We start from the raw sequence: 27583 nt of genomic DNA on the forward strand, positions 1-27583 counted from the left end.
AACTGTATTTCTGGAATTTCTCTGGTTTCCACGTGTCAACCTTGACGGGCAGTGACCAGGCGCCCCTGACTGTGTCACAGAGGCCGGGCAGCAGCTCTGTCTGTAGGTCCATCGGTGTCCACCTTTGGTGTTGAAGCCTCTTTCTCATGATGCAGTTCCTTGTGGCCTTGCGGAGCACAGCAGCACATCAGAGAAGTGGCTTGGGGGACAGTCCCCAAGCATTGCCTGCCCTCCTTTCTGGAGATTAACTAAGAGCTCAGGCCCCTGTGGCCTATGACTATATTTATATTACATTTTTCTGTCTGGGACCTTGGCCTGGCATCACAGAGGTGTACTCCCCAGTTTTCTGGCAGCCTTTGTGTCCTCGAGTCCTCCTCTCTTAGCTGCGTTACTCAAAGGTGAGCCTGGACCTGCTATAGCTGTATGGCTTTGAGATTTCTCTGCTCACAGTTCATTTTGGAGGGTTCCCTGAACTCTTCTTTCTCTTTAATAATGTACAAAAAACTTAAATGCAATCAATTAAAATACACATATCTGGGAGGCTCTAAAGTTTATGCATCTTAATTCAGTTCTCCATTTTTTCCTATACTTTATTTCTTACCTGTTTCATTTCTAGATATGGTTAAACACCCCCTCACCCACTCCTCCCCAGCCAAAACAATCCCAATACTATTCATGGTGAATTAATTTTTTAAATGTTCTTAGTTATGGGATTTGAAGGCATATTATTTACATATGTTAATCCACTGGTTCCCCTTTTCACATGCATATTTCAACAGCGAGCTCACGTGCCACTTACAGAGACCACACTGGTGGATTACATTTGTTACAGGGTTCAATGGCCTAACTTTAATCACAGATTCCACTAAAGTTATGACCATAAAGCCTATTGGTCTTTATTTTCCAGAGTTGCCAGCAATATTCTTCTGGTAAAAAGAAACCACTTCAGGCAATAGTTAAGGCCACAGGGAGCCACTTATATTGACACTGACAGTTCTTGAATTTCACCGCTGCATCCAGTTAGTGAAGATATGATTAGTTTGTTCATAAGATCATAAGTCAGTGACTTTCAACCCTGGCTACATATCAGAATCACCTGGTGAGCTTTTAGAACATTACCAATACTCAGACCTCACCACAGACCTTCTGAGGCAAAATTGCTATGGTGTGATCCACTCTGTGGGCGATTCTGAGGTCCAGGTGTGAGAAGCCCTGGCCTGTGAGTTTACCACCATTTGATCCAGTGCCTTGGAATTGTTCTTTTTGAAAACCACATGGGGGTGGAAATCTTCCTAAGATCAAAGCAAACCACTTATTTCCTTTTTGTTGTTTTGTTTGTTGTTTTTTGACTTTTCATTACTGGTGAACCTCTTTCATGGCTATACCACTGATTCTGCAACTGAAATTCTCTCTTTGACGTGCTTAAGCAAATCTCTTTTCATAGATTAGGAGTTTCTGGTCAGGTACTCTTCTCCCCAATTTCTCCCTTAAGAATCCTATTTTCTGATTTGCATCTGTCTTGCCATACTTGTGGCAACCTGTCCTCTTCATTCAGGCTATCTTTCCATTTTGTGCAAGCTGAGTTTTGCCATACGATGATTACAGATGCAGACCCGGAATCCATTTCCCTTCTGCCCTTCGCACATAGCTCTTGTACTTCTTGGGTGTGAGTCCCATTCCTCATGCGAGGGGTTGGCTCAGGATCCCAGGCTGAAGCCAATCAGCACAAGGCACACCACTGACAACAGGGACTGAACCATGTGGCTCAGTGAAGGATACCGAGACAAGGGGAATTTTGATGAGGCCTTCTGGAAAAGAAGGGTTCCTGCTCTTAGGAGCAAGCTACCAGAAATGTTCTTTCTCCCTCTGGACCTAGTGGGATAGTCAGAGGGAAAGCCTAGAACTACTACAGCCACTTTGCCACAGCAAAGGAAGCCAGTCTAGGGATGAAGCTGACCCAAAGGAGGACACAGCTGGAACAGCTGGAGAAAACATGGAGAAATCATGACACAGCCCCTGTATTAAACCCCCTGAAGCCTTCCCTGTATCAGGGTGTTCAACTGCAGAAGCCAGTAAATTCCCTCACTGCATAAGTTGATTGAATTGATTTGCCATTATTTACAGCCTAAATCGTTGTAACTGCTGTACTGTGACACCCCTCCTTACTCTAACAGGCAAACATGAAGATTTCTAAGATCTGGACTTTCTGATCCTTGGCATGTGATTATCACCGGGTTTGAGGAAAGTCCTTAAAAATATTATCTCACATATTTCCTATAGGAATTAATTTTCCCCCAAATCTCTATGAAAAATTTCAAACATTTAGAAACCTACCACCCTTAAACTTACCACCTTAGTTTTGATAATTATTGACATTTTGCCATATATTTGCATTATCTATTTCTATATCAGTATTTATCTACCTACCTATAATTTGCTAGCTATTTGAAAGTGTCAATATTTTGCTGCTTCATCCTTGAATACTTTAGTTTTAGTATATGTCTCCTAAGAACCATTAGCACACTATGAAAATTTATAATTCCTTAATATCATTTAATATCCAGTCTATATCCACATTTTCCCTCTTTGTTCCCCAAATTGTCTTTTGTAGTTTTTTCTTGTTTTTGTTTTTTAGAGATGTGGTTTCGCTATGTTCTTCAGGCTGGTCTCGAACTCCTGGGCTCAAGTGATCCGCCCACCTCAGCTTCCCAAAGTGTTGGGATTACAGGCACGAACCACTGTGCTCGGTCAGCTCTTTTTTTTTTTTTTCCAGGATCCAGTCAAAGTTTGCTCACTGCATTTGTACATTTCTCTTTTACACCTTGGTTTCATAACTATTGCCTCCATTTTTATTATACTTTCAATCTATAACACTAAAGATCATTATGAAAAATTTCCTTGGTCTTCTCTTTCTTGACATCATATTCAGCTGCATTGGTTAAATTCCCCACTATATATGGTTCCCTCAGTTCCTTCCTGCATCAATTTCTATTCACTACTCAGAAATAAGTCCCATGGGGTAGCATCCTTCTTTAAAAATCACGACCCTGGGGGAGAAGGGACAGGTCTTTTCAGCAGAATTCCAATTAATAGAAAATCATCATTTAGCAAATGCCATAGGAATAATTGTTACATCCAAGAACCATTAGAGGATCCTAAAATTCATGACAAAGAGCACTTTAACCAAGGGATCACAGTTCTCTTCACACGCAATAAGATATTGACATCATGTACCTCCTAATATAACACACTGAGTCAGGAACAGGATCACTTCTGTAGGATTTCTGCAAAAATTCCTAACCTCAGTCTAACCATGAGAAAACACTGGACAAACTCTCCCTGAGGTATATTCTACTAAATAAATGGCCAGTACTCTTCCAAGTTATCATGGTCAAAAAGATGGAGGAATTGTCCTAGATTGGCAGAGGTTAAGGAGACACGACAACCAAATGCAGCGTGAGATCCTGGATTGGATCCTAGACCAGAAAAAGAACAGTAGTGGGACAGCTGGCTAAATGTGAATAAGATCTGCAATTCGTTAGGAGTATTGTATCGATATTAATTTTTGGCTTTGATAACTTATATAAGATGTTAACATTGGGAGAAGCTGCATGAAGGGTATACAGGTTCTCTGTGTATTATTTTTGCAATTTTTTTGGTAAGTCTAAAACTTTTTTGAAAAAAGACTCCTCTTCCCCCAGTTGATTTATAAGTTTCTCTTTCAGAGCTAGTGTGTTTGATATGATCAAACCAAAGACTTAATAAGCAGAGCTAGGAAACAAATATTTGTATCATAAAACAATTGCTGTTGATTCTTACCCGAGAGCCTCTGTCCTCTCACAAATACACTCCCATTTCTACTCAGTTTTGATTTGGAGTCTGATCCAGAACGTCCTAGGTTAAATATTGATTTCCACTTCTTTGATTTACTGGAGAGCTTTCGCCTAAAAGAACCAAGGCATAAGGGGTTAGTTTGTTAACTTGTCATTTCAAGGGGACTTTTAAATTGAGACCAAATATTCCAATTATGTCCTCAGTTATGAATGGCTCTGATATTTCAGGAAATTCCCCTCTAAAATCCAAGGTAAGCTTGATTCTCACCTTGTCTAGAGATGCCCCAGGTGACCAAGCAAGGCTTTCATGAGTCACAGCAAACTGTATTTCCCAGGGCAAGAGGTAAAGGTGTGCTATTAAAGGCAGAGGTGGGGGCAAACAGATGCAAGAATCGGTAGGAATCTCAGTGGTCACAAGCAAACACACAATTCTGGGAATTCTGATAAGCACTTTTGTTCTGGAATTTCAAAGACACCATTCATTCATTTTATTCATTTATTCATTTATAGAGATGGGGGTCTCACTATCTTGCCCAGGCCGGTCTTGAACACTTGGCCTCAAGCCATCCTCTCGCTTCAGCCTCCCAAGTGCTGGGATGACAGTACTGGGCCACCCACCACACATGGCCAGTTTTTATACTGGAGTAAACACTAAAGACCATATGGACCTGGGTGCTGTTAGGCTCCGGCACTACAGCCACACTGCTGGGACATCCACAGGCAAAGAGAGGGCTGGTGAAGACTTTCATGGACTGAAAAGGGTTGGATGAGAAAGCCGACCTGGAAAAGAGTCTGGCCTGGTGAGGCTGAGGAGAGTAGCAGCCTGCAGGGTGTGGTCAATGATCACTGCAGAGAAACGCAGAGGGTAGTCAGTGTGTCTCTGGCTTAGCCTCACACCAGGCTGCTTTGGTGAGATGGGGAAAGGGGAGCACTAGGCTGTGTCAAGACAGCCTGGCACCCCAGGGGTCACCATGGAGGCCTTGCCCTGCTGTGGCTCTGCCCAGCCATTGGAATGTATGAAGTTTCAGGATGAAAATCTGCAATCTGTGGGTCCCACAAAGGACCTATTCTCTGCAGGGCTCTCGTGGAACATCCAGATCTCAAGCCCACCATGTTTGTTGTTGTTGTTGTTGTTGTTGTTGTTGTTGTTGAGACAGGGTCTCGCTCTGTTACCCAGGTTGGAGTTCAGTGGTGCAAACAAGGCTTACTGCAGTCTTGACATCTTGGGCTCAAGCAATCCTCCTGCCTCGGCCTCCCGAGTAGCTGGGACTACAGGCACATGCCACCATACCCGGCTGATATTTTTATATTTTGTAAAGACTGGGTTTCACCATGTTGCCCAGGCTGGTCTCAAACTCCTGGGCTCAAACGATCCTCCCATCTTAGCCTCCCAAAGTGCTGGGATTACAGGCGTGAGTCATCATACCTGGACCCAGGATGTTTTTATGATCTATCTGAGATAGCTTTGCAGTGCTTGGTGGTTTCCTTTGGACTTGGCCCGCATTTTGTCAAGCTTTTATCCTTGCGGAATATTTTATAGGGTAGCGTACCTTTGGGTATGGTGCACCCCAGATGTGGTTGAAAGCACAGAGAAAATGCATTTGATAGTCTTTCCAAGGTATTCTTCCTGATCTCTGGAGGATCAGGGAGAAATGAGACTTATTCTCCAGGGACTTAGGGAAAGGAGCAGTGGGGCTGAGTCTCAAGAAAACACAATCCATATACTTTCCAGCACACAGATGGGTTTCTCACCAGATGAGTTCCAGATATGCCATTCCTATAGCATGCAGCATGACTGGCATCTCCTAGTTGTGCAAGGTGGCAGCCTGTGCAAGAGGTGCCTGTTTTCACTGACCAAACAGTGGGAATGAAACCTTCAATGGAAAGGTTGCCTTTCAGCCCCTCCACCTACAATCTGCTTAGAATTTAGGACTCCTGTTCAATCCCCGCTTCTTTCTACCATGCGGTATGAGTGATGGGGTGGGTAGAGACCCAGGTGGCAACAGAAGAAGTGACAGGGAGAAAAGAGGAAAGAAAATATTCTACCAATGAAAACAATGCTTGATTTGTTTTGGAGATGAGGGAAGGCTCTGACAAGGACGCCAGGTTTGCATGTCCCCAACTGCTGCTCACCTAGAGCTATCAGCCTAGAGTGACACCATTTGTCAACCCTATTCTTTTTGTATCGTCACGTGGTGATGGAGGGTCAGGGGAGGGGGTTAAAGTTTTGTTTTTAGTAAACTTCCTTTTGTAAACACCAAGCCTGATTTGTCTACACTAAAAAGTCAGGAATTTCAGTCATGACTTGTGATGTGACCCCTATAATACTCTCCCAAAATGGTGCTTGATCAATGGGAGATCAGGGGTCTTGTTAACTTTGGGGCAGTGCATGCATAAAGGCATCAACCGCTGGTGAGAGAGTTGTAGAGACAGCTCCCTTCTCTTCTGGAATGTTTCCTTAAACCCCAACCCAGACGGTACCTCCAACCCACACTGCCATCTTGGTCCTGAGACTATATACCTCTCCTCCTCTTTCCTCTTCAACCACACATCTCCTAGAATTTTTTAAAAGAGTGCCACTTACTTGTTGTCTGGTAACTCAAGGACAGTGTGGAAGAGGGTGCCCATGGGAGGGACAATCTCAGGCAGGCTGTTCTCCCTCCTTTCCTTGCGAGCAGGATGGTTAGTGGCCAGGCTGCGGGCTTGAGCTTCCTCAAGGCTCACCAGCTTCATGGGCAGGGAGAGGGCTGGCAAGGTCAGGCTCTTCATGATGGGCCGATTTTCTGTAAAGGCAATGGAAGAGCTCAGCGTTGGAGGAGGCCTTCCCATCACATCCATCCAGATTCCCCATCCACAGTCCCTCCATTCTTGGTCCTATGATGGGGGCTGAGTGCCACCCTGGCTTCTCTTGGGCATGGTGGGGCCTGGGGCTGAGGCTGCACACCGGAAATTGATGACTGTCCTGGCCAGACCTGCCAGAGGACAAACAGGGGCTTCAGGAGGTAGCTGCACCTTCCATACTTTTCAGAGAGGGACCATTCACTCATTCATTCATTCATTCCTATAACAAACATTTATTGAACACTCACTGTGAGCCAGAGTGACAACAATGAGTCTTTACTCCTGAAAACTCTGCCTAGTGCTTCGGCCAGATGCAAATATGTCTGTCCAGCCACAGAGATAGCCTAACTGCCAGAGTAGGGCAGGAGGCTGCCTCTCCTCCCCACAGCTGGAGAGCACATGCTCCAAGGCCATTTCAAGTTAGAACCTCTACTTTCCCAGATCATCTAGGCTTATATCCCTGCCACAGGAAGTTATTTTACAGCCTAAACTATTCTCTGTGGTTTTTTTACTGACTACCCAGTTGTCTTCTAGTGTATGTAGCTGATCCTTTCCTATTCTATGGCATTTTTTTTTTTTAGAATGGAAGTGATGATGACAATCACTGATGCACAGGATTATCTCTTTTCTCCAAGTCAGTGGTTCTCACCTTGAGGTGATTTTGTATACCACTCCCTTCCACACCCAGGGACATCTGGCAATGTCTGGAGATATTTTTGATGGTCATCAATGTGTGTGGCAGTGCTACTGGTATCTAGTAGGCAGAGGCCACAGATGCTGTTAAACGTCCTGCAATGCACACAACAGTGCCTCACAATAAGAATCATCCAGCACTCAATATCAATAGTGCTGAGGTTGTGAAGCTGATCTAAGTTAAAAAATAGTCGAAGTTTGCTTCTATTTAGTTTTTGGTGACCTTGCCAGTTTTCTATGACTTCTGAAATAGTAAAGAGACTCAAGGATAATTTAGACCAATTGAAATCACTTTTGGTGGAGGACTCTCTGTATTTTCAGAAAGCAGATTGATGGCACTATTTCTCTTTGCAGAGCATGACCCTCTGTGGGTGGGGAGAAGTAAAACCATTGAAAAAGGGCCTCATGGAAAATGAAGACAACTGTTATGTGACAATGGGGTGTTTCTGGGGAGGACTAGCATGGCACTCATTCAGTAGGACTACTGTTAAATATAGCCTGGGATCCTGAAAACTTTTCAGTAAACTTTCTGACTTTAACACAGTCTTTTCACGCAATCCAAAGAGGGTTAAAAATATTTAAATTTAACCTACTTTGAATATTTGTTCAAAGACTCTCACATATTCTAGATTATTTGTGATTATGTATTTGCTTTAAAATACATAAAAATAAATACATACATTAACTCACCCTGGGAGCAACTGCAACAATGGGAAGAACGTAAACTGCAGGGTCAGAAGACCAAGTTTAGTGCCCACCTCTCCTGTCAGCTCCAGGCTCCTAGGACTAAAGCCCGCTCAGCGTCTCTGATTAGATGGGTTTTTTTTTGTTTGTTAGTTGGTTAAGTTTTTGTTTTTTGTTTTTTTTTAAACAGAGTCTCGCTCTGTCGCCCAGGCTGGACTGCAGTGGTGCAATCTCGGCTCACTGCAACCTCCAACTCCTGGGTTCAGGTGACTCTCCTGCCTCAGCCTCCTGAGTAGCTGGGACTACAGGCACCCACCGCCACGCCGAGCTAATTTTTTGTATTTTCTAAAATAGTAATGGGGTTTCTCCATGTTGGCCAGGCTGGTCTTGAACTCCTGACCTCAAGTGGTTTGCCCGCCTCAGCCTCCCAAAATGCTTGGATTGCAGGCATGAGCCACCGTGCCTGGCCCCTGCTTAGGCATCTCTAACTTTACATTTTGTAACAGAGCTTGCGATCTGTGCTCCTCTGCTCTACTGTGGTACCTCCTCTCATCTTCTTCATGTCAGTAGGTGGCACCACGGACCACCCAGTGCCCAAGCTAAAGCCTGGGGTTGTTATTTTTTATTTATTCTTTTCCTTAATGCATCTCTCCTTCCATATACAGCCTATAAGCAAGGCTCGTAACTCTACCTCCAAAATACATCCGGAACCCAGCCACTTTCCTCCTTCCCACTGCTAAGATGCCGGTAGAGGCTGCCATGATTTCCCATCTGTTTTTGCCATAGCTTCTTAACTGGTCTTCCTGCTTCCAGCCTCTCAGCCTCTCCTTCACACAGCAGCTGGAAGCCTTAGATCCTGCACGGGCCTGCTCAAAACCCTCCAATGCTTTCCCAAGGCACTGAGAACAAACCCATCTCTTCACATGACCTAAAAGGATCTTTCATCTGCTTCCCCTTTCCTGTTTGCCCGCTGGCCCAGTAGTCTACAAAAATATAGCAAACATTTAAAAATGTGTACATATATATATTTGTAAATTATACATATACATATTATATATATACATATATGCTACTGTGTGTCATGTGTAATAGCAAATATATAAAAAATAATATGAATTACACAGTATAAGACAAAAATAAATGGAAAAAAGAAATTCGAACAGTTTCTCCCAACACCCATAACTCATTACTGTGGTCTTTGGTACCCACCAGAGTGGGGCACCCCACTTTGAAGGCCACATTGGTTCCAGCCACATTGGCCAGTGTTCTGCAACACTTCCAGCTTTCTGCCTCAGAGCTTTTACAACCTCTGTTCTCTGTCTTTGGAACATTTGCTCATAGATCCTCACATGCTTGGTTCCCCATGTCATTCAGGTCTCACTTCAAAGATCACTTCTCTAGAAACCATGACCACTCTGTAACAAAATTATACCCCCAAGTCACTGACTATTGCCTTACTCTGCTATGTTTTCTTCTTGGTATTTATTGTCTTTGAAGTGATAATATACTTATTTGTAAACTTATATATCCTTGTCTTCCCAACCAGACCATCCATCGTTCTATGCCAGGGAGTCTCTGTCATTTTGGGCGCTGATGTGTCTCCAGTGTCTAGAACAGCACCTAGTTCATAGGAGATATTTAATACACATTTATTTTGTAGTGAATATTGGAGATATCACAATCTCTTTGGCCTTAGTGTTCTCATCTATCAAATAAAAGTATTGGATTCAATGCCTTCTGCTATGCTGTGAATGTTTCTGTCCCCTCAAAATTCATATGTTAAAATAGAATCCTCAAAGCAATAGAATTAAGAGGTGAGGCCTTTAGGAGGTGATTAGGTCATGAGGGTGGAGCCCTAATGAATGGGATTAGTGATCTTATAAAAGAGGCTCAAGGGAGCTTGTTTCACCTTTCCCCATGTAAGAACACAGTGAGAAGGTGCTGACTGGGGAATGGGCCCTCACCAGACACTGAATCTACCGGCCCTTGGATCTTGAAATTCCCAGCCTCCAGAAGTGAGAGAAATAGGTTTATTGCTTATAAGCTAACCAGTTCATGGTATTTTTCTTTTTTATAGCAGCCCAAATGGACGAAGAAAACATCTAAAATCTTTTCAGTTTGAAGCAGAACTCTGTCCAAATGTAAAATTCCAGAGAATAGGGCTTATTCCATTTTGTGTAAATATTAAGTATGGCACTTTACCAAAGTCAGTAAGAATTATAATAAGAACCTTTAAATGAAATGTATGTGAATAATAAGCACTGGAGGCAATGAAGAGTTAAAGGCTAAAGAGTAAACTGGATTTTAATATGCAGGACAAAAAGATGGTTAAGGCAATAGCCATAAAGAGAAAAGGCGTTTTCAGGTTGGAATTAGGAACAACCTTAACATTAACAGTCATGGATGGGCTTTGCTGTCCAGAAGAACATTTCCCAAAAGCCCTAGTTCTCCACAATGATTTAGTTATCTATTTTCATATTCTTTTCCTCACAGAGGCAGAATAGAGTTAAGGAAAGAGCATGGGCTAAAAGATTTGGGTTCAGTAGTCCACACGCAGCGAGTTACTCACTAGGTGGCTTTGGGAAGTTACTAAGCTATTCTGGTTCTGGTTCTCTGGTTCTTCATGTATAAAATAAGGTTGATAACAACTTTATCAAGTTTGCTGTAATAAATCAATGAAATGCTGCATGTGGAATACCTACAACAGTTCCTGCTGTAAATCCCCAATAAATTTTTTTGTGGGCTCAAAAGGGTGAATGAATAAATGTATGCATATTACTTCTCTTTTACTTTCAAAAAGGTTTTTATATAGTTTTATATAGTTTAAAAGAAAAAAATCTATAACTGGAGAGTTGAAATAAAAAAGAAAGGCCAGCCACTCCTACATATATAATAAAGAGAATTGAAAACATATATTCAAACAAAAATGTGTACGTGAATGTTCACAGCAGCATTGTATATAATCACAAAAAGCAGAAACAACCCAAACTAAGGAATGGATAAAAATGTGGTATATCTATACAACAGAATCTAATTCAGCCATAAGAAGGAATGAAGTACTGATATATACAACAACATTGGTAAACCTTGAAAACATACACTAAGAAAAAAAAAACAGTCAGCTAGGCGCAGTGGCTCACACCTGTAATCCTAGTACTTTGGGAGGCCAAGGCAGGCAGATCACTGGAGGTCAGGAGTTTGAGACCAGCCTGGACAACATGGTGAAATCCCTTCTCTACTACAAATACAAAAAAAATTAGCCAGGTGTGGTGTTGGGCACCTGTAATCCCATCTTCTCAGGAGGTTGAGGCAGGAGAATGGCTTGAATCTGGGAGGCAGAGGTTGCAGTGAGCCAAGATCACGCCACTGCACTCCAGCCTGGGCAACAGAGTGAGACTCCATCCAAAAAAAAAAAAGTCACAAAAGACCATATATTGCATGATTCCATTTATATGAAATGTCCAGAAAAGGCAAATCCATACAACTAGAAAGTAGATTAGTGGTTGCCAGGGCCTGTGGGGAGAGGAAAATGTGGAGTGATTGCTTAATGAGTATGGGGTTTGTTATGGTTTGAATGTGTCCCCCAAAGTTCATGTGTTGGGAACTTGATCCCCAATGCAACACTGTTGTGAGGTGGGACCTTTATGAGATGATTAAGTCATGAGGGATCTGCCCTTCTAAATGGATTAATGTCATTATTGCAGGAGTGAGTTCATTATCGTAGGAGTGAGTTTGTTATAAAACCAAGTTCAGCCCTCACTCTCACACTCTCTTGACTTTCCATCTCCCACCATAGGAGGATGCAGCAAGAAGGTGAGGCCCTCACCAGATGCTAGCCTCTTGATTCTGGACTTCACAGCCTCTGGAACCATGAGAAATAAATTCCATTTCATTGCAAATTACCCAGAGTATGGTATTCTGTTATAGCAGAACAAAATGGACTAAGACAGGTTTCTTTTTGGACTGATGAAAATAGTATGGCATTAGACAGCGGTAATGGTTGTACAATTCTGTGAATACATTAAGAACCACTGAATTTTACACATTAACATAGTTAAAATGATGAATTTTATGTTATGTAAACAAAATAATTTTTAAGTGGTCATAAACTACATAGAGGACAGGGTAGGGATGGGAACAATTATACCAGGAATCAAAATTTGATACTAATTGCAACTGATTATTCTGATATCTGTTTCTTCCAAAATATTGGATGAACTGGAAAGGAGTTCTTTGATCAGCTAAAAAATATATTGCAGATATGGTTTTTTATGCACCAGTGATTCTCCAAGTGTGGACCTGAACAGCAGCATCAGCATCACCTGAAAACTTGTTAGAAATGCAAATTATCAGCCACACTCCAAACATATTAATCCAGAAACTCTGGGGATGAGGTCCAGTAGCCTTGGTTTAACAAACTTCTCAGGTAATTTTGATTTACACTAATGTTGGAAAACCACTCTCATGCACCAAGCTTCTTGGTCAGCTGGATTTCTGGTCTTTACCAACTGGGTTCATGGGAGTTTAATTCACTCCTAGGGCTCATTATATTCATTACAAGATGCCCACAAACACAATCATTTTTGTATGCCTACTGCCTGGCATAGCACAGAACAAAGCACTCAAGAAATTCTTGAGAAGAGAATGCATTCTGAATATATGTGTGAGTATGAACATGCTGCCTCTTAACTTACTCCTTTAAGACTTCAAAGTGAAGGCATAAGGGTCTTCTGAAATATAGTGAAAGTAAAGATGAAGTTTAACAGTCAACGAGAAGAATGCTGGCAGTACGTCTTTTGGAAAATAACTCGGAATTTAAGAACTCACTAAAACTAGTAGAACATTATTCTACTTCTATTTCACCATACCACATTCACAGGATAGGCCATGTATGTAACTGATTAGAAACATGCTAAAGCCACATGCAAACACACCATAGCTTCACTTCACATATACAGATGTATATATGCACGATCCTCAGACACTGACACACAGTGGTCAGCATACACACAGCCAACACTCAGAGCTAGAACTAAGCCCACCCTCACTTTCTGTTGAGTCCCACCATTAGTTGCAAGAAAGAAGGATAGGCTGGTGGAGTGTATGCTAGGAGGAGTCCTTACCATCATGCTCCAGAGACCCAGGTGCACCGTTGTTAAATATTTGATCTACATGATTCAATATGAACTCGATCACCACCTGCTGGACCCGGACTGCAAGGAAGGCTGCATCTCCATTGCAACCAGTGGCTTCAATTTCTTTAGACCTACAGTATGGAAGAAACATATTCAGTTAGTGAGTTTGCCTTACAACCTGAAGCAGCAAGGGGAGCCAGTGGGCCTTTTGCACAAGGCTCATCTCCTAAATTGATACAGTTCATAGAATATTTTAATTATTTAGGGCCAATTAAAGGAACTCTCCAAAGGCTGTGAAGTCCAATAAACTGAACAAATTTGAAACGGTTACCAGGTACTCTACACTGCAATACTATAAACACTATCCTGTAAACATACAGAAATTGACTTTTGTTTCCTTTATAGTATGCCTTTCCACTCCCACCTAACTGTTCTATGAAGCAGGTCATTATTTATGAAATCATATGAAGCAGCTGATTCTGGTTGTAGCCAGCTGTGACTCCACCAAAACAAGCCAGTGAGCCCCCAAAACAATAAAGGCCTTTTCAAGAAATTGTAACATACAGACCCATAAGTTCAGCCACATTGTAGCTGTAGCCAAAAATGTCTTTAGAACTCAGTTTTCAAGTTAGCAGGCAGAGAGCTTAGGCTATTATCACCTAAATCACCTTTAATTCATATGTGCTATAAATGACCACTTAAGCCACAGATTTGTTTTAAAGGGGCTTCAATTTGAAGAATCCAATCTTCATTTCAATCGGGGGCTGCTCTGAGCCCCCTGGGCTGGTGACAAGGGGAGGATACAGTGGTTACCTGAGGAGGTTTGGCGCCCACACCAGGGCCAGGTTCCGGGCGTGCATGTTGGTCTTGCTGCTGAAGGAGGCGATATGGGCCAGGTGTCGAATCAGGTATTCCAAGGTCCTAGAATGGTTTGTTTTTTGACAAAGTAAGAAACTTCAGTGCCCGTGTGAAGCCTGACATATGGAGATAATTTATAAGTTTGGATTTAAGAGACTCTAAATATTTCTATCTTAATGAATTGACATTGGAAAGATGTCAAGATTGACAGAAGTAATTTTTTTGGCCCTAGGCACATTGACTCAGGGTGGGGAAGGGGGTCCATCTTGTCAGATGTAAGCAGAGGCCCCTGGAGCACCAGTCAGAGACAGAACCAGGGAATTACAGAACCTCAGAGCCTGAAGGCTTTTTTTTTTTTTTTTTTTTTTTTTTTTTTTTTTTTTTTGAGACGGAGTCTCGCTCTGTCGCCCAGGCTGGAGTGCAGTGGCGCGATCTCGGCTCACTGCAAGCTCCGCCTCCCGGGTTCACGCCATTCTCCCGCCTCATCCTCCCGAGTAGCTGGAACTGTAGGCGCCCGCCACCATGCCCGGCTAATTTTTTGTATTTTTAGTAGAGACGGGGTTTCACTGTGTTAGCCAGCATGGTCTCGATTTCCTGACCTCGGGATCGCCCGCCTCGGCCTCCCAAAGTGCTGGGATTACAGGCATGAGCCACCGCGCAGGCCACCTGGAGGCTCTTAGTGGCCATTTGTTCGTCCTTTCAACCAAGGCAGGATGGCCTCCAAGCAGTTTTGAAATAGGCTCTCATCTAGGCTCGTTTTAATAAAAATTCCCCCAGCTACAGGGATCTTGGTACTTGTTAGGGAGCTAATTTCACAGATAAACAACATTTATTATTGCTAGGAAGTTCTTTCTTATACCACATCAAAATCTGCCCCCTTGTAAAGATGGGCAGGCATAGGGAACACTGGGAAAGGTGGCAAAATTAGGGGCTAAACTGTGAGAATGAAATGAAAGGGTGGGGGATGATGGTAGGGATGGTACTAATGAGCAAATAGAACAATCAGCCAATGCTCAAGAGCCCACAGTCAATCCCTGTTGAAAAGCTATCTTAGTTGCCATAGATTTGGTTATGCTACAAATCTGGGTATGAACCAAGAATGCCACCAAGAGGCTAGTATGCATCATTGGAATGACTTCCTGAGAGATTCTGAGGGGTGTTCTGCAGGTGATTTGGAGACTGGCTGCTCCTTGCTGCCAATGTCCCTGGTCAGACACCAACTCACTTGGATAATAGTGACCTGTTCACCAACTTCAAAATGCCCTTGAGAAAGCCTAAACTGGCTACTGTCCACACATTGTTTCCTTTCCATGATGCCAGCCTGTCTCTTTGGTATTACACTGCATTGAGAGGCCACACGTTTCTTTTCCCAACCATTCTTACCTATAGTGGGATGGAGGAAGCTCCTGGATAACATTTTGGATTCGGGCCAGTTGGCCTTCTTCAGGGCAATGTGACACTGCCTCCTGTGGAGAAGAACACAAGGCAGCCTGGTGAGTGCTTGAGAGCAGGGACAGCCATCTGCATGTGCTGGGATCACTCAAGCCCTCATACTCCAGCCTCACAACCATGCCTAGAGATCACCCTTCCAAGAGGCACGTTTTACTATGAAAACAACCAGCCCACTACAGTTTCTGTTGGTTCTGGATGTGTGTGCAGGGTCTCACCATGTGTGCACAGCGGGCGGTGGGCTGCCTGGGACTCTGGGCATCCTGAGATGGTTGCTAGGGGTCTGGTAAGAATGTGTAGAATCTCGGGTGTGTCTCGGGAGTAGAGAGACACAGAGACTCACACACAGAGAGGTAAAGAGATAGAGATAGGCCCAGCATGGTGGCGCATGCCTGTTATCCCAGCTACTCAGGAGGCTGAGGTGGGAAGATTGCTTGAGCACAAGAGTTTGGATCTAGCCTAGCGACATAGTGCGACCCGTCTCTAAAATATGAATGAATTAATGAATGAATGAATAAATAAATAAATAAATAAGCAAGTAAATAAATAAATGAGACACATACAGAATGAGGTGGAGATGACAGGGCATTACCAAGTCCACTCAGCCAGCTGTCTTTCTGGGTGCAAACAGCTACTGCCTACCTAGCCCGTGACTACTCCATGACCTCAAGGACTCAGCTGCTGCCTGTCCTAGAAGCCAGGAAGCAGGGAAGATGTGCCTTCCTTGGCAGGGATAAGAGCGTTGTCCCTGAAACCTGGTGGTCTTGCCCAGACTTGCTCTCCAGTTATTTGCTGTATGGGTATTTTGTTCCCCCATCAGCCCAAGTGCCTTCAAGGAGAGGCAGGAATAGCAATAAAGGCAGTGTGATTACAGGCTGGCCCATGTCCATCTCTCGCCTGCTGGGGGTTGCTGCATGATGGAGGCATCCCTGGGCAGATTCCCCTGGTCCCAGACCTGCACCCCTGTTCTGATAATCAGTCCTGCTGTGCTCATGGCCCCTCCCACTGCAGTGTGAGTGCTCATGGACTGCCAGCATCTGAGCAGTGCCTGAGCCTGAAGTCCATGGTAACCACAGCTATCTTTCATTTTTCACTGAGATATAATTTACATATATTAAAAATGTGCAGATCTTAAGCTATAGCTCCATGAGTTTTTTTCATATGTATACACCTAGGTAACCCATCTAGATCAATACATACTTTAAAAAGGGCTCTAAGATCATGAATTCACAGGCACACAGCACTTAGTCTTGTATTTCCTCCCAGTGCTGGAAACTTGCTTTAGATTGATACATAATGAAAGGTACAATTATGGAATATCTTAATTAATTTGATAAACATTGCCCCTTGCCATACAACCCAAAACAAGATCCTAACCATGGTGATGGTTTTCTTATGTTGCTCACCTCTGTTCAACCTTTAGCTACCGTGTGCATGTTGCATGTAAATACTGAATTTCACACACTCAGTAATGAGAACTGTTAGGCACAGAAAAGTGGAAGGGAATTAACTTTACCAGCATCTTCAGTTCCTAGGACACACCAGCTGAGTGTGGTCTGTTTTAACCTAGAGAAGACCACTGAGGTCCTGCTCCAGCCTGGGCCTCCCAATCCCTCCCACTTTTTCCCCACAGGACTCACTGCCATTACACTACAAGAATGCACTTATTTATTGGAGTTATTGCTTATTGTCTGTCTCCCTTGCTAGAGCATAAGCTCTGTGAGTGCGGGGACATGATGAATCCCTGTGTCCAGAACAGTGCCTGGCACACAGTAGGTGTGAGACAGCAGGCCAGGGCTTTGCCCACCAAGTTTTTTCTTTTTTACCTTTTTTATTTAATTGAAATAAAACAAATATACAGAAGCCCACCATTTTTTAAGGCAATCCAACTTCTCTATGTGGAAATCTTGAGGTCTCGCATTTGAAGCAGAAGTGGGGAGAAACGTGGGACTGGGAGGATCATAGTCATAGGTGTCCCAGTCTTCTGGTGGGTTTGCCAGCCTGAGAACAGGCCCAGCCTAAGCAAGATCACTGCTGGAATCCTCACTTTGTGAGATATGCAGGGTGTGTGGTAGGGGCAAGAATGGGGCCTCCAGTAAGGCCCCTGACACCTCCCTTTTCTTCCCTGGGGCTGTCCTTTGGAAAACATGATTGTGGAGAGGACCCTGGCTCTGCAAGGCAGTGAGAACCTCACAATGGGGAGCTGGGGAGCCGGGGAGCTGAGGGAGAGAAGCTCCCGGGGAGGGAAGGGCTGCGGGAATGCTCTGTGGACTCTCCCACATTCTACTGTGCACACAGGGAGGGGTGGGGAGCTTCTCTTCATCTCTCTGCAAAGCCGGAATCATGCTTCACAAATGTTGTACCACTAACCCCACACGCCTTTAAAAAATGTGTCTGGGGAATAAAGGTGTAGGTCAATTTAACAACCCTCATGGAAAGTTCCTTTAATATTTTAGGAAGCTGTTAGTCATCTTTGTTCTCCAAGAGGCAGGGCAGGCTCATCCCCGGATGCCTGCAGGTCCCATTTGGGACTGGTGTTTATTTCATTATTTGCAACCTCTCCCCATCCTACCCCAACCCTCTCCAAAAGCTTTCTAAATCCATGTTTTCCTTCTGGAGGGGCCTGGCCACTGCAAACTTATTTTGAGCTTCTCTATGTTGTCCCATTAGGACCACAGAACCCACAGCTGGGGCAATTGGGGGATGGGAGTGGAAATTTTACCTACCCCAATTTTTTGCCTGTGAGAGAATTTCACTCAGCATTAGCCAGGCCAAGATGGCTAATGGTTAAATCTTAAAAGATCTAGGATGAATCTGTGACTATTTGTTCTTTTCAAATCAGTGTCAATAAGGCCAGCTTCCTGCCCTTGGAGGACGCTGGTAGAGGCTGGGCTCTTGTCCTCTGTGGTAGGACCCTCACTCTGGGTTTCTGTTTACTCAAAGCCACCACAGTCCCTAAGCTCAAGTCCTGCTGCCCAGGCAGCCCTGTCACCAGGGTGGCCCAACACAGACAGTCTGAGGCACTCCCTTCCAACTGCACCCCAGCTGCAACTTTAACTTTTTATTCATTATTTTAAAATTATCAAACCATTTTTATTATTTTAAGGTATTTTAAGCTATTTACTAGACCTTTAAAAAGTAATTAATGCATATAATTAAAAAAAAAAAAAAAAAGGAAAGCCTCCAAAGGAATGTACAAGGAAAGTTAACCTTCCTTCCAACTACAGACTCCAGAGGAACCACTGTGTGTCCTTCAGGGCAGTCTTTATAGCTATGTCTTTGTTACACCTGTGGAAGCAAGCGCTCCTAAGTGAGCTGGTCCCTCTGCAAATTCCCCTGCTCCGTCTCCCATCATTTCCATCTGCCTTGCTCCATACAGGCCACACTGGCCTCCACATGTCCCCTAAGCAAGTTCAGCGTGTCCCCGCTGTCCCCAAAGCCTTTGTACCTGCTGTTTCTTCTTGGCACTCTGTTTTCCCAGATACTTGCAAAATTTGTTTCTTCACTTCATCTTTGACTCTGTTCAAATGTCACCTCCTAGAGACCTCTGATTATCCTATCTAAAACAGGAGTCCCCATCATTCTCTCCCCTGTGCCCTGCATTATTTTTCTTCATAGTACTTATCAACAGTTCTCATTATAGATCTATGTCTTACATTTGTGTATCATCTGTCCCTTCCATTAAAATGTAAGTTTCACAAGCACAGAGATTTTCTCTGCTCCATTCACCATTAAATCTCCGCACCTAGAACTGTGCCTGCCAAATGTAGGTAGTAGATGTCCAATAAACACTGTTGAATGGAAGGAGTAAGTGAACGAGTCAATATTTTGCTTTGTGCTTGAAAATGCTAAACAGTCACATTTGGGCCACACTTCCAGAACACTGCCATCCTGGGATCATTCCCCATCGTGATGAACACCAGCATTGCAGAGGCAGTTCCTTTTCACTCTGGGCTCCCGGTAGGATGACCAATATCCTGGTTTGCCCAAGATAGAGTTTTCCTGGAACATGAGATTTTCAGTGTTGAAACAGGGAGAGTCCCTGGCAAACCAAGACAATTGGCTACTGCACCCCTTTGCAGCTATCTTGAGCTCACAACCAGCCTGACTTTGCCGGTTGCAAGGTGTTAGTTGTCTGCCCTAAGTGACATTATCTTTTTTTTTTTTTTGAGACGAGTCTCACTCTGTCACCCAGGCTGGAGTGTAGTGGCACAATCCCGGTAGTGTAGGGCACAGGGGAGAGAATGATGGGGACTCCTGTTTTAGATAGGATAATCAGAGGTCTCTAGGAGGTGACATTTGAACAGAGGCAAAGATGAAGTGAAGGAACAAATTGTGCAAGTATCCAGGAAAACAGGGTGCCAAGAAGAAACAGCAGGTACAAAGGCTTTGGGGACAGCGGGGACACGCTGAACTTGCTTAGGGGACATGTGGAGGCCAGTGTGGCCTGTATGGAGCAAGGCAGGTGGAAATGATGGGAGACGGAGCAGGGGAATTTGCAACCTCCACCTTCTAGGTTCAAGCAATTCTCCTGCCTTAGCCTCACGAGTAGCTGGGATTACAGGCGCACACTACCATGCCCGAATAATTTTTGTATTTTTAGTAGAGATGGGGTTTCACCATGTTGGCCAGGCTGATCTCAAACTACTGACCTCAAGTGATCCGCCGGCCTCAGCCTCCCAAAGTGCTGGGATTACAGGCGTAAGCCACCAAGCCTGGCCCTAAGGGACATTTCAAATGATAGCTGCTAGTCAACAAATCTGTCAGTAAATATTTCCTAAGTAACAGTTACAACATTTTCCAGTAGCTAGCAAGCAGGGAAACACAACAATAAATAAAATAAACACAGTTCCTGTCCTCAGGAAGCTTACAATTTAACCAAGGGAGACTGACACGTAAAGACATTATTTCAGGCAGGGCTTGATGGCACACGCCTGTAGCCCTAGCTACTCCAGAGGCTGAAGCAGAAGGGCTGCTGGAGCCTTGGAGTTTGAAGTTACAGTGAGTTATGATTATACCACTGCACTGCAGACTTGAGGAACAGAGTAAGAGTGCATCTCTAAAAATAAATAAATTTCAAAAAATTTAAAAAGATACTATTTCAGTATAAATTAAATATACATTCTGACAGGTGAAAAGTTTAATTAAAAAAAGAAAAAAGGCAAATACATAATTTAACACCTCTCTAAATGGCCTTCTCTAAAAATCTCAAGTCAGCAAAGTTTTCCTGTTTGGGGTGTAATAGTTTTAGCTGGATCAATCGGAACAAAATTGAATTTTTCCTAAAATAAATGTTGTTGTTATTTTTTGATAAAAATGAAATGCAGTAGGTTGAATAATTGCTCCCGAAGATATCAAATCCTAATCACTGGAACCTGTGTTACCTTATTGGAAAAGAATCTTTGCAGATGTGGTTAAATTAAGGATGTTGAGTGGGGACATTATCCTCGATTATCTGGTTGCGTCCTAAATGCCGTCATGGGTATCTATATAGGAGCAGGGCAAAGGGAGATCTGACACAGACAGAAGAAGAAAAGGCAATGTGGCCCTGGAGGCAGAGATGGGAGTGAGGCACCAATAATCCAAGGAACGTCAGCAGCCATCAGAAGCTAGGAGGGGCAAGGAACGGCTTTTCCTCTAGAGCCTCTGGAGAGAGCACGCCCTGCTGAAACCTTAACTTCAGCCCAGTGAAGCCGATTTCAGACTTCTGGCCTCCGGAGCTGTGAGTCAATAGGTTTCTGTTGTTTAAGTCATCTAGCTTATGGCAATTAGTTACAGCAGCAACTGGAAACTAATACATGTACTCAAAATTAAAGTAGGAAATCTGCAGAAAATAAAAAATCCCTTTTTATCACATCACCCAGAAATAACCACTACTAACCTACTCATAGGTGAAGAAAAAAAAACAACAGCAGTTTGATCAGGGCCTCCAAGCACCAAACATGAACACTGGCTTTATTTCCTATTTAGTTACAGATACTGCTTTTTTCCCCATTTAACTTTATATTATGGTGTGTTTTCCTGTCTTTGTGTCACTATAAAGGAATACTGTATTAGCCCTCTTTCACATTGCCATAAGAACTACCTGAGACTGGGCAATTTCTGAAGAAGAGAGGTTTAATTGACTCACAGTTCCACAGGCTTAACAGAAAGCATGGCTAGGAGGCCTTGGGAAACATAATCATGGCAGAAGGCGAAGGGGAGGCAAGCATGCCTTACCACGGCGGAGCAGGAGTGAGAGAGAGAGAGCTAAGGGGGAACCGCCACACACTTTTGAACCATCAGATCTTGTGAGAACTCATTCACTATCATGAGAACAGCATGAGGAAAACCGCCCCCATGATCCAATCAGTCCCACCACGTCCCTCCCTCAACATGTGGAGATTACAATTCGAGATGAGGTTTGGGTGGGGACAGAGCCAAACCATACTGAATACCTAAGACTGGGTAATTTATATAGAAAAGAGGTTGAATTGATTCATGGTTCTGCAGGCTGTCCAAGCACGGTTCCAGTATCTGCTTCTGGTGAGGGCCTCAGGAAGCTAACAGTCATGGTGGAAGGGGAAGGGAGAACAGGTGATGCCACGTGGTGAGAGAGTGAGCACGAGAGAGCAAAGTGGGAGGTCCCAAACTCTAAGCAGATCTCACATGAACTAAGTGAGAACTCATTCGTCTCCAAGTGGATGATGCTAAGCCATTCATGCCATTCATGAGGGATCAACCCCCATGATCCAGTCACCTCCCACTAGGACCTCACCTCCAACATTAGAGATTACACTTTAACATGAGATTTAGAGGGGACAAGCCTCCAAACCATATCATATGGTCAGTAAACATTTTTCAAAACTGTGACTTTTCATGGCTACACAGTTTTAACAATAATAATCATTTATTGAAATCATCTCTCATTGTTAGAGATGTACTCTCCAAAATGTTGATATTGTATATAATATTGCAATGGAAATACTTGTACATCAATTATTTGTGTGCACATCTGATTGTCACCCTAGAATGGAGTCCTAGAAATAGAGTTACTGGATTAAAGAATATGAGCATTTGAGTATTCTTGATAGTAATTTCATATGACTTTCAGGGATGTCCAAGCAATTTATACTTCCAACAGAAAACTATAAAAAAGCCAGTCTCAGCTGGGTGCGGTGGCTCACGCCTGTAATCCCAGCACTTTGGGAGGCCGAGGCAGGTGGATCACCTGAGGTCAGGAGTTTGAGACTAGCCTGGTCAACGTGGTGAAACCCTGTCTCTACTAAAAATACAAAAATTAGCTGGGCATGGTGGCGGGCGCCTGTAATCCCAGCTACTCAGGAGGCTGAGGCAGGAGAATCTCTTGAACCCGGGTGGGGGAGGCTGCAGTGAGCCGTGATCGCACTTCTGCTCTCCAGCCTGGGCGACAGAGCGAGACTCCATCTCAACAAACAAACAAACAAACAAACAAAAAAAGCCAAAAAAAAAAAAAAAGCCAGTCTCACCATGGGCTTGCTAGTGTGAAATGATAACATTAAAAATTACTTATTTAATGTGCAACTATATTATTCTAATATATTGATACTTTTTAAATAATTCAATTTCTTTTTTTAGGAATTCTCTGTCGAGGTCCTTCACTTACTTGTTTATTGAGGTATTATATGTTTTACTTCTTTTTATTGATAGCTTCCTTATAATTAAAGAACATTAATCCCCTGTCATCTTTATTGTAAATAGTTCCTATATTTAGTCATTTGCCTTTTAATTGTGTTAATATATTTTTACAAAGAAAAATAGTTAACGTGTAGCTCCATTTTTAAGTTTGTTTTTTGTGACTTTTTTCCTTTGCTTTTATGGTTAGGAAACCCTTCTCCACCCTGAAATCTGCTAAATGGTAAAGACGAAACTTGATTTCCTCATTTTGCAATAGATAGCCAATTTTCCTAGCACTGTTTATGGCATTGTTCCTTCATCACTTTATTTCATATTAAGTTATTTAATATTTGAGCCTTAATTAAGTGTCGTTAACTCTACTTTCAAGTAGTGTGGGAGTTATGAGACAGAACTACATCTTTACCTCCACCTACTAGCTGTACCACCCCGGCAAGAGTCACCCTGAGCCTCATTTTAATGATCTGTATAACAGAGACAATAAAACCTACCTCATAGGGTTACTTTGAGAATTAAATGAAACAATATTTATAATGAGTTTATCATATAGTAAGCACTCAATTAATGACAGCTATTATCATTATTAGTATTATTAGTCCATTAATATTTTTTCTTATTCTCTCATCATTCCATTAAGATATTCTTCTATGGCTATTATTAAAAAGTCAAAAATAGGCCAGGTGCGGTGGTTCACGCCTGTAATCCCAGCACTTTGGGAGGCCAAGGTGGGTGGATCACCTGAGGTCAGAAGCTCAAGACCAGGCTGGCCAACATGGCGAAACCCCGTCTCTACTAAAAGTACAAAAATTAGTGGGCGTGGTGGCGAGCGCCTGTAATCCCAGCTACTCAGGAGACTGAGGCAGGAGAATAGCTTGAACCCAGGAGGCAGAGGTTGAAGTGAGCTGAGATCACACCACTGCACTCCAGCCTGGGTGACAAGAGTGAGACTCCGTCTCAAAAAAAAAAAAAAAGTCAGAAATAACAGATGCTGGTGAGGTTGCGGAGAAATGAGAACACTTATGCATACACTGTTGAGAGTGTAAATCAATTCAACCGTTGTGGAAAGCAGTGTGGCGATTCCTCAAAGAGCTAAAAACAGAACTATTATTCGACCTAGCAATCCCACTACTGGGTATATATCCAAAGGAACATAAATTGTTCTACCATAAGACACATGCACACGTATGTTCATTGCAGTGCTATTCGCAATAGCAAAGACACAGAATCAACCTAAATGCCCATCAATGGCAGATTGGATAAAGAAAATATGGTACATATACACCATGGAATACTATGCAGCCATAAAAAAGAATGAGATCATGTCCTTTGCAGGAACATGGATGAAGCTGGGGGCCATTATCCTTAGCAAGCTAATGCAGGAACAGAAAACCAAATAGTGCATGTTCTCACTTATAAGTGGGAGCTAAATGATGAGAACACATGGACACAAAGGGAGGAACAACAGACATTGGGGACTACTTGATTGGGAGTAGGCTTAGTACCTGGGTGACAAAATAATCTGTACAACGAACCCCCGTGACATAAGTTTACCTATATAACAAACCTGAACATGTACCCCGAACCTAAAGTAAAAGTTAAAAAAAGGTATTATTCTACTTTAGCTGTGCAAGTAGGTTTGAGTAAACTATAGGGAGAATGTGTGACAATGTAACAGAGCTATTTCCATACCCCTGAAGGTTTACTTATATTATCTGTGATCAAAGAAATCTATTAAATGATACATTCTCCAACATAGTTAACTTCACTAGATCCTATGTATATAGAGTTAGTTGTCATAACAAAACATCCCTGTTTTTTAGTGTCAAATAAACTGTTTAAATACAATGTCAGATTTCCTTCAAATCTGATGGCAGGTTGACAAGCTGCCTTGGTATTTTTCAGTTGCTGTGAGAAAACAGAATGATTAGCAATATCAGGGAACAGGAGAGGGGAGAGATAAATACGGGTTTCATTCTGAGCCTGTAGACAAGGGCTAAGGAGAAATTGTATTTCTAAAGTTTCCAGACAAAGAATTCCTATCTACCCCCAACTATAATAGAATGAGATATTAGTTAAAAGAAATAAGACTGATTCAGTTCATTAACATAATGATATTCCATTCTATCATATTCAAAGATGTGATAATATGGTACTGATAAGAGGATTACGACTATATTGAAAACAGTAAAGTCTTACACACAAATTAAAGCAACAATAAGGTATTATTTTTTGTTGATTCAGGTCAACAAATAATTTAACCAATTGGAAATACCCAGGGTTGGAAAGTCTGCAGGGAAAAGAGCATTCCTTGTCTTTCTGGAGGACAGACTGGCAATTTGTGACAAAATTTTAAACAAGAACTTTCTACTCAGCAAATCTACTTCAATGATTTTTCTCTAAGGATATAAACAAACAAAAAAAAGTGTAAAAATATAGGTGAAAAAATGTGTATTATAATGTTTATAAAAGGAACGTCTTGAGAAATGAAAAAGCTAAATGTCCATCAGTGGGAGCTTGGTTTCAAAAATCATGGCACATATGAGAGAATGCTGTAAACACAGTGTCTTCCTGTATTTCTTAACACACAAAGATGATCACACTGTTGAACTAAAAGCATCCCCCAAACAGCAATATGTAGTACTGACAAGTGAGTGTGTGTGAGTGTGTGTGTGTTGAGATCTGTTAACATCTATTACTACAGATATAGTTAATATCTGTTTGATCTGTTAATAGCAAATATGCCTGGAGTATGGAATTTCAGGTGATTTGAGATTTATACTTTCTCCTTTATACATTTCTGTATTACTTTAATTTTTGCAATAAAATTTTATTTTGATTTTGGAAAACAAAACACAAACCACAACAAAAACACTATGGAAAGAATACCCACAACATGTTAACTGTAGTTGTCTTTGGTCTTTAAGGAGACAGACCAATGGTTCATTTCTACTTTCCTTCATTTTTCATAATGTCTTTTATTAAATAGGATTACTCTTAAAATAACCAAATACTTACATATGGTGAAAGTGATTATAATCCGACAGACCCACATGAAGCTCACACCTTTCTTCTTGGTTCCTAGGAAAGACACTTCTGTGGTTCCATGGGTAGGGGATACCATTATTTACAACTTAGCCATGCAGGTAGGAGGCTTCTTTACCTTCTGCCTTAGATCTAAAGGAGAAGGGCCCCATAACCAATGATAACTCTATGCCAGCTGGTACATGTTGACTTCTCTAGAGGTCAACATTTATGCCCATTTTTTAATGTGCTTTGGACTATTTTTTTCTTTCTTTTTTCTTTAATCTTCATTTCTCCCCCTATTTCTTGATTTTGTTTTTCCTTTTTAAAATTCTTTAAGTATATATAACCAGAAGATGGTTTTGTTGTTGTTGTTGCTTGCTAAAAACTAATATATTTTTAGTGGGCAAAATTATGAAAGTTAAAGAAACAAGAAAAGCTGTCTGAAATCCCATCACTGAAATGAATAGCTGTTAGTCTTTTAGTCTTTTGAACATCTTTCCTTTTATTTCTTTCTTAGTATACAGTTGTGCATTTAGTTTTTCTTCAATGATCATTTGAGTATTTCCCTGTACCACTGAAAACTCCTAAACATATTTTTACAGCCCAAGCCCATTTTTAAGAAATAGCATTCATTTATTCCTGTATCATTTCAAATTGAAGAACCTTTCATATACTCAAAACAAATTTATTACAGGAGCCATGAGGAAAGGTTCCCTCCCGCTGTTAGTGACTAGATCTGGTCCTTACCCAAAACTGTAACCTCATCATAGTCTCACTTTCGAACATCCCTCTCTAACTACCATACTTCAACAGTCCACTGACTTCACTGGGATGATCTACTTTTACACTGTTATTCAACTACCTTGTGCCCTCACTTCTTTTCGTATCTACACTAAATTCCATGGTAAATTGTTTCAATGTCCCAGCACACGCTCTCATCTCCCTCATCCCTCTTTGCCAACTGAACCCCAACCTTGGTTAAACCCAGCCCTCTGCCTACTCTACACCTTCTCCCATGCAGCCAAATGTTCAAGCCATGTTCTTCACGCTATCTCTACAGTCATCCTTTAAGCATTTATTCTTCTTTCTACTTTCCTATGGGTGTGCCCTATTTGGTGACCATACAGCTGCTACTTAGGTGTTTTGCTAATGCCCATTCATCCTCTCCACCAGTCCAACTCACTGACCTATCCTGCTCTCCCTCTTGGCTGTTTTTCTCGTATTCTTTTCTCTTCCCAGCTTTCTGACCCCTCTTGACATTTGTTTGTTCCCTCTCCCCTCTCTACCCACCCACCTCTTTCCCCAACCCACAAAAGAAACACAGAGGGAATGGTCTGATAAAAAAGCTAGCAATGGGTGTAGCATGAGGAGTCTCAGGTTCCTGTCCTGCCTCTGCTGTGTGACCTTGGGCCA

General features: G+C 42.4%; 1 protein-coding gene across 2 annotated transcripts in view; it reads right to left on the reverse strand.

The window, feature by feature from the left end:
- Window positions 1–27583, reverse strand: part of ARHGAP31 (Rho GTPase activating protein 31) — a 125386-nt gene that overhangs the window by 20219 nt on the left and 77584 nt on the right. For both annotated transcript variants that reach the window (XM_002813254.5, XM_054551444.2), the window contains exons 4-8: window positions 15428–15510; window positions 14000–14107; window positions 13175–13317; window positions 6418–6616; window positions 3820–3944 (exon numbers count right to left, since the gene is read on the reverse strand). In XM_002813254.5, the coding sequence (XP_002813300.3) occupies window positions 3820–3944; window positions 6418–6616; window positions 13175–13317; window positions 14000–14107; window positions 15428–15510 (658 nt within the window). The remainder of the gene's footprint in view (window positions 1–3819; window positions 3945–6417; window positions 6617–13174; window positions 13318–13999; window positions 14108–15427; window positions 15511–27583) is intronic.

Source organism: Pongo abelii, chromosome 2 (genome assembly GCF_028885655.2).
Source record: "Pongo abelii isolate AG06213 chromosome 2, NHGRI_mPonAbe1-v2.0_pri, whole genome shotgun sequence".
NCBI classification, from domain to species: Eukaryota; Metazoa; Chordata; class Mammalia; order Primates; family Hominidae; genus Pongo; species Pongo abelii.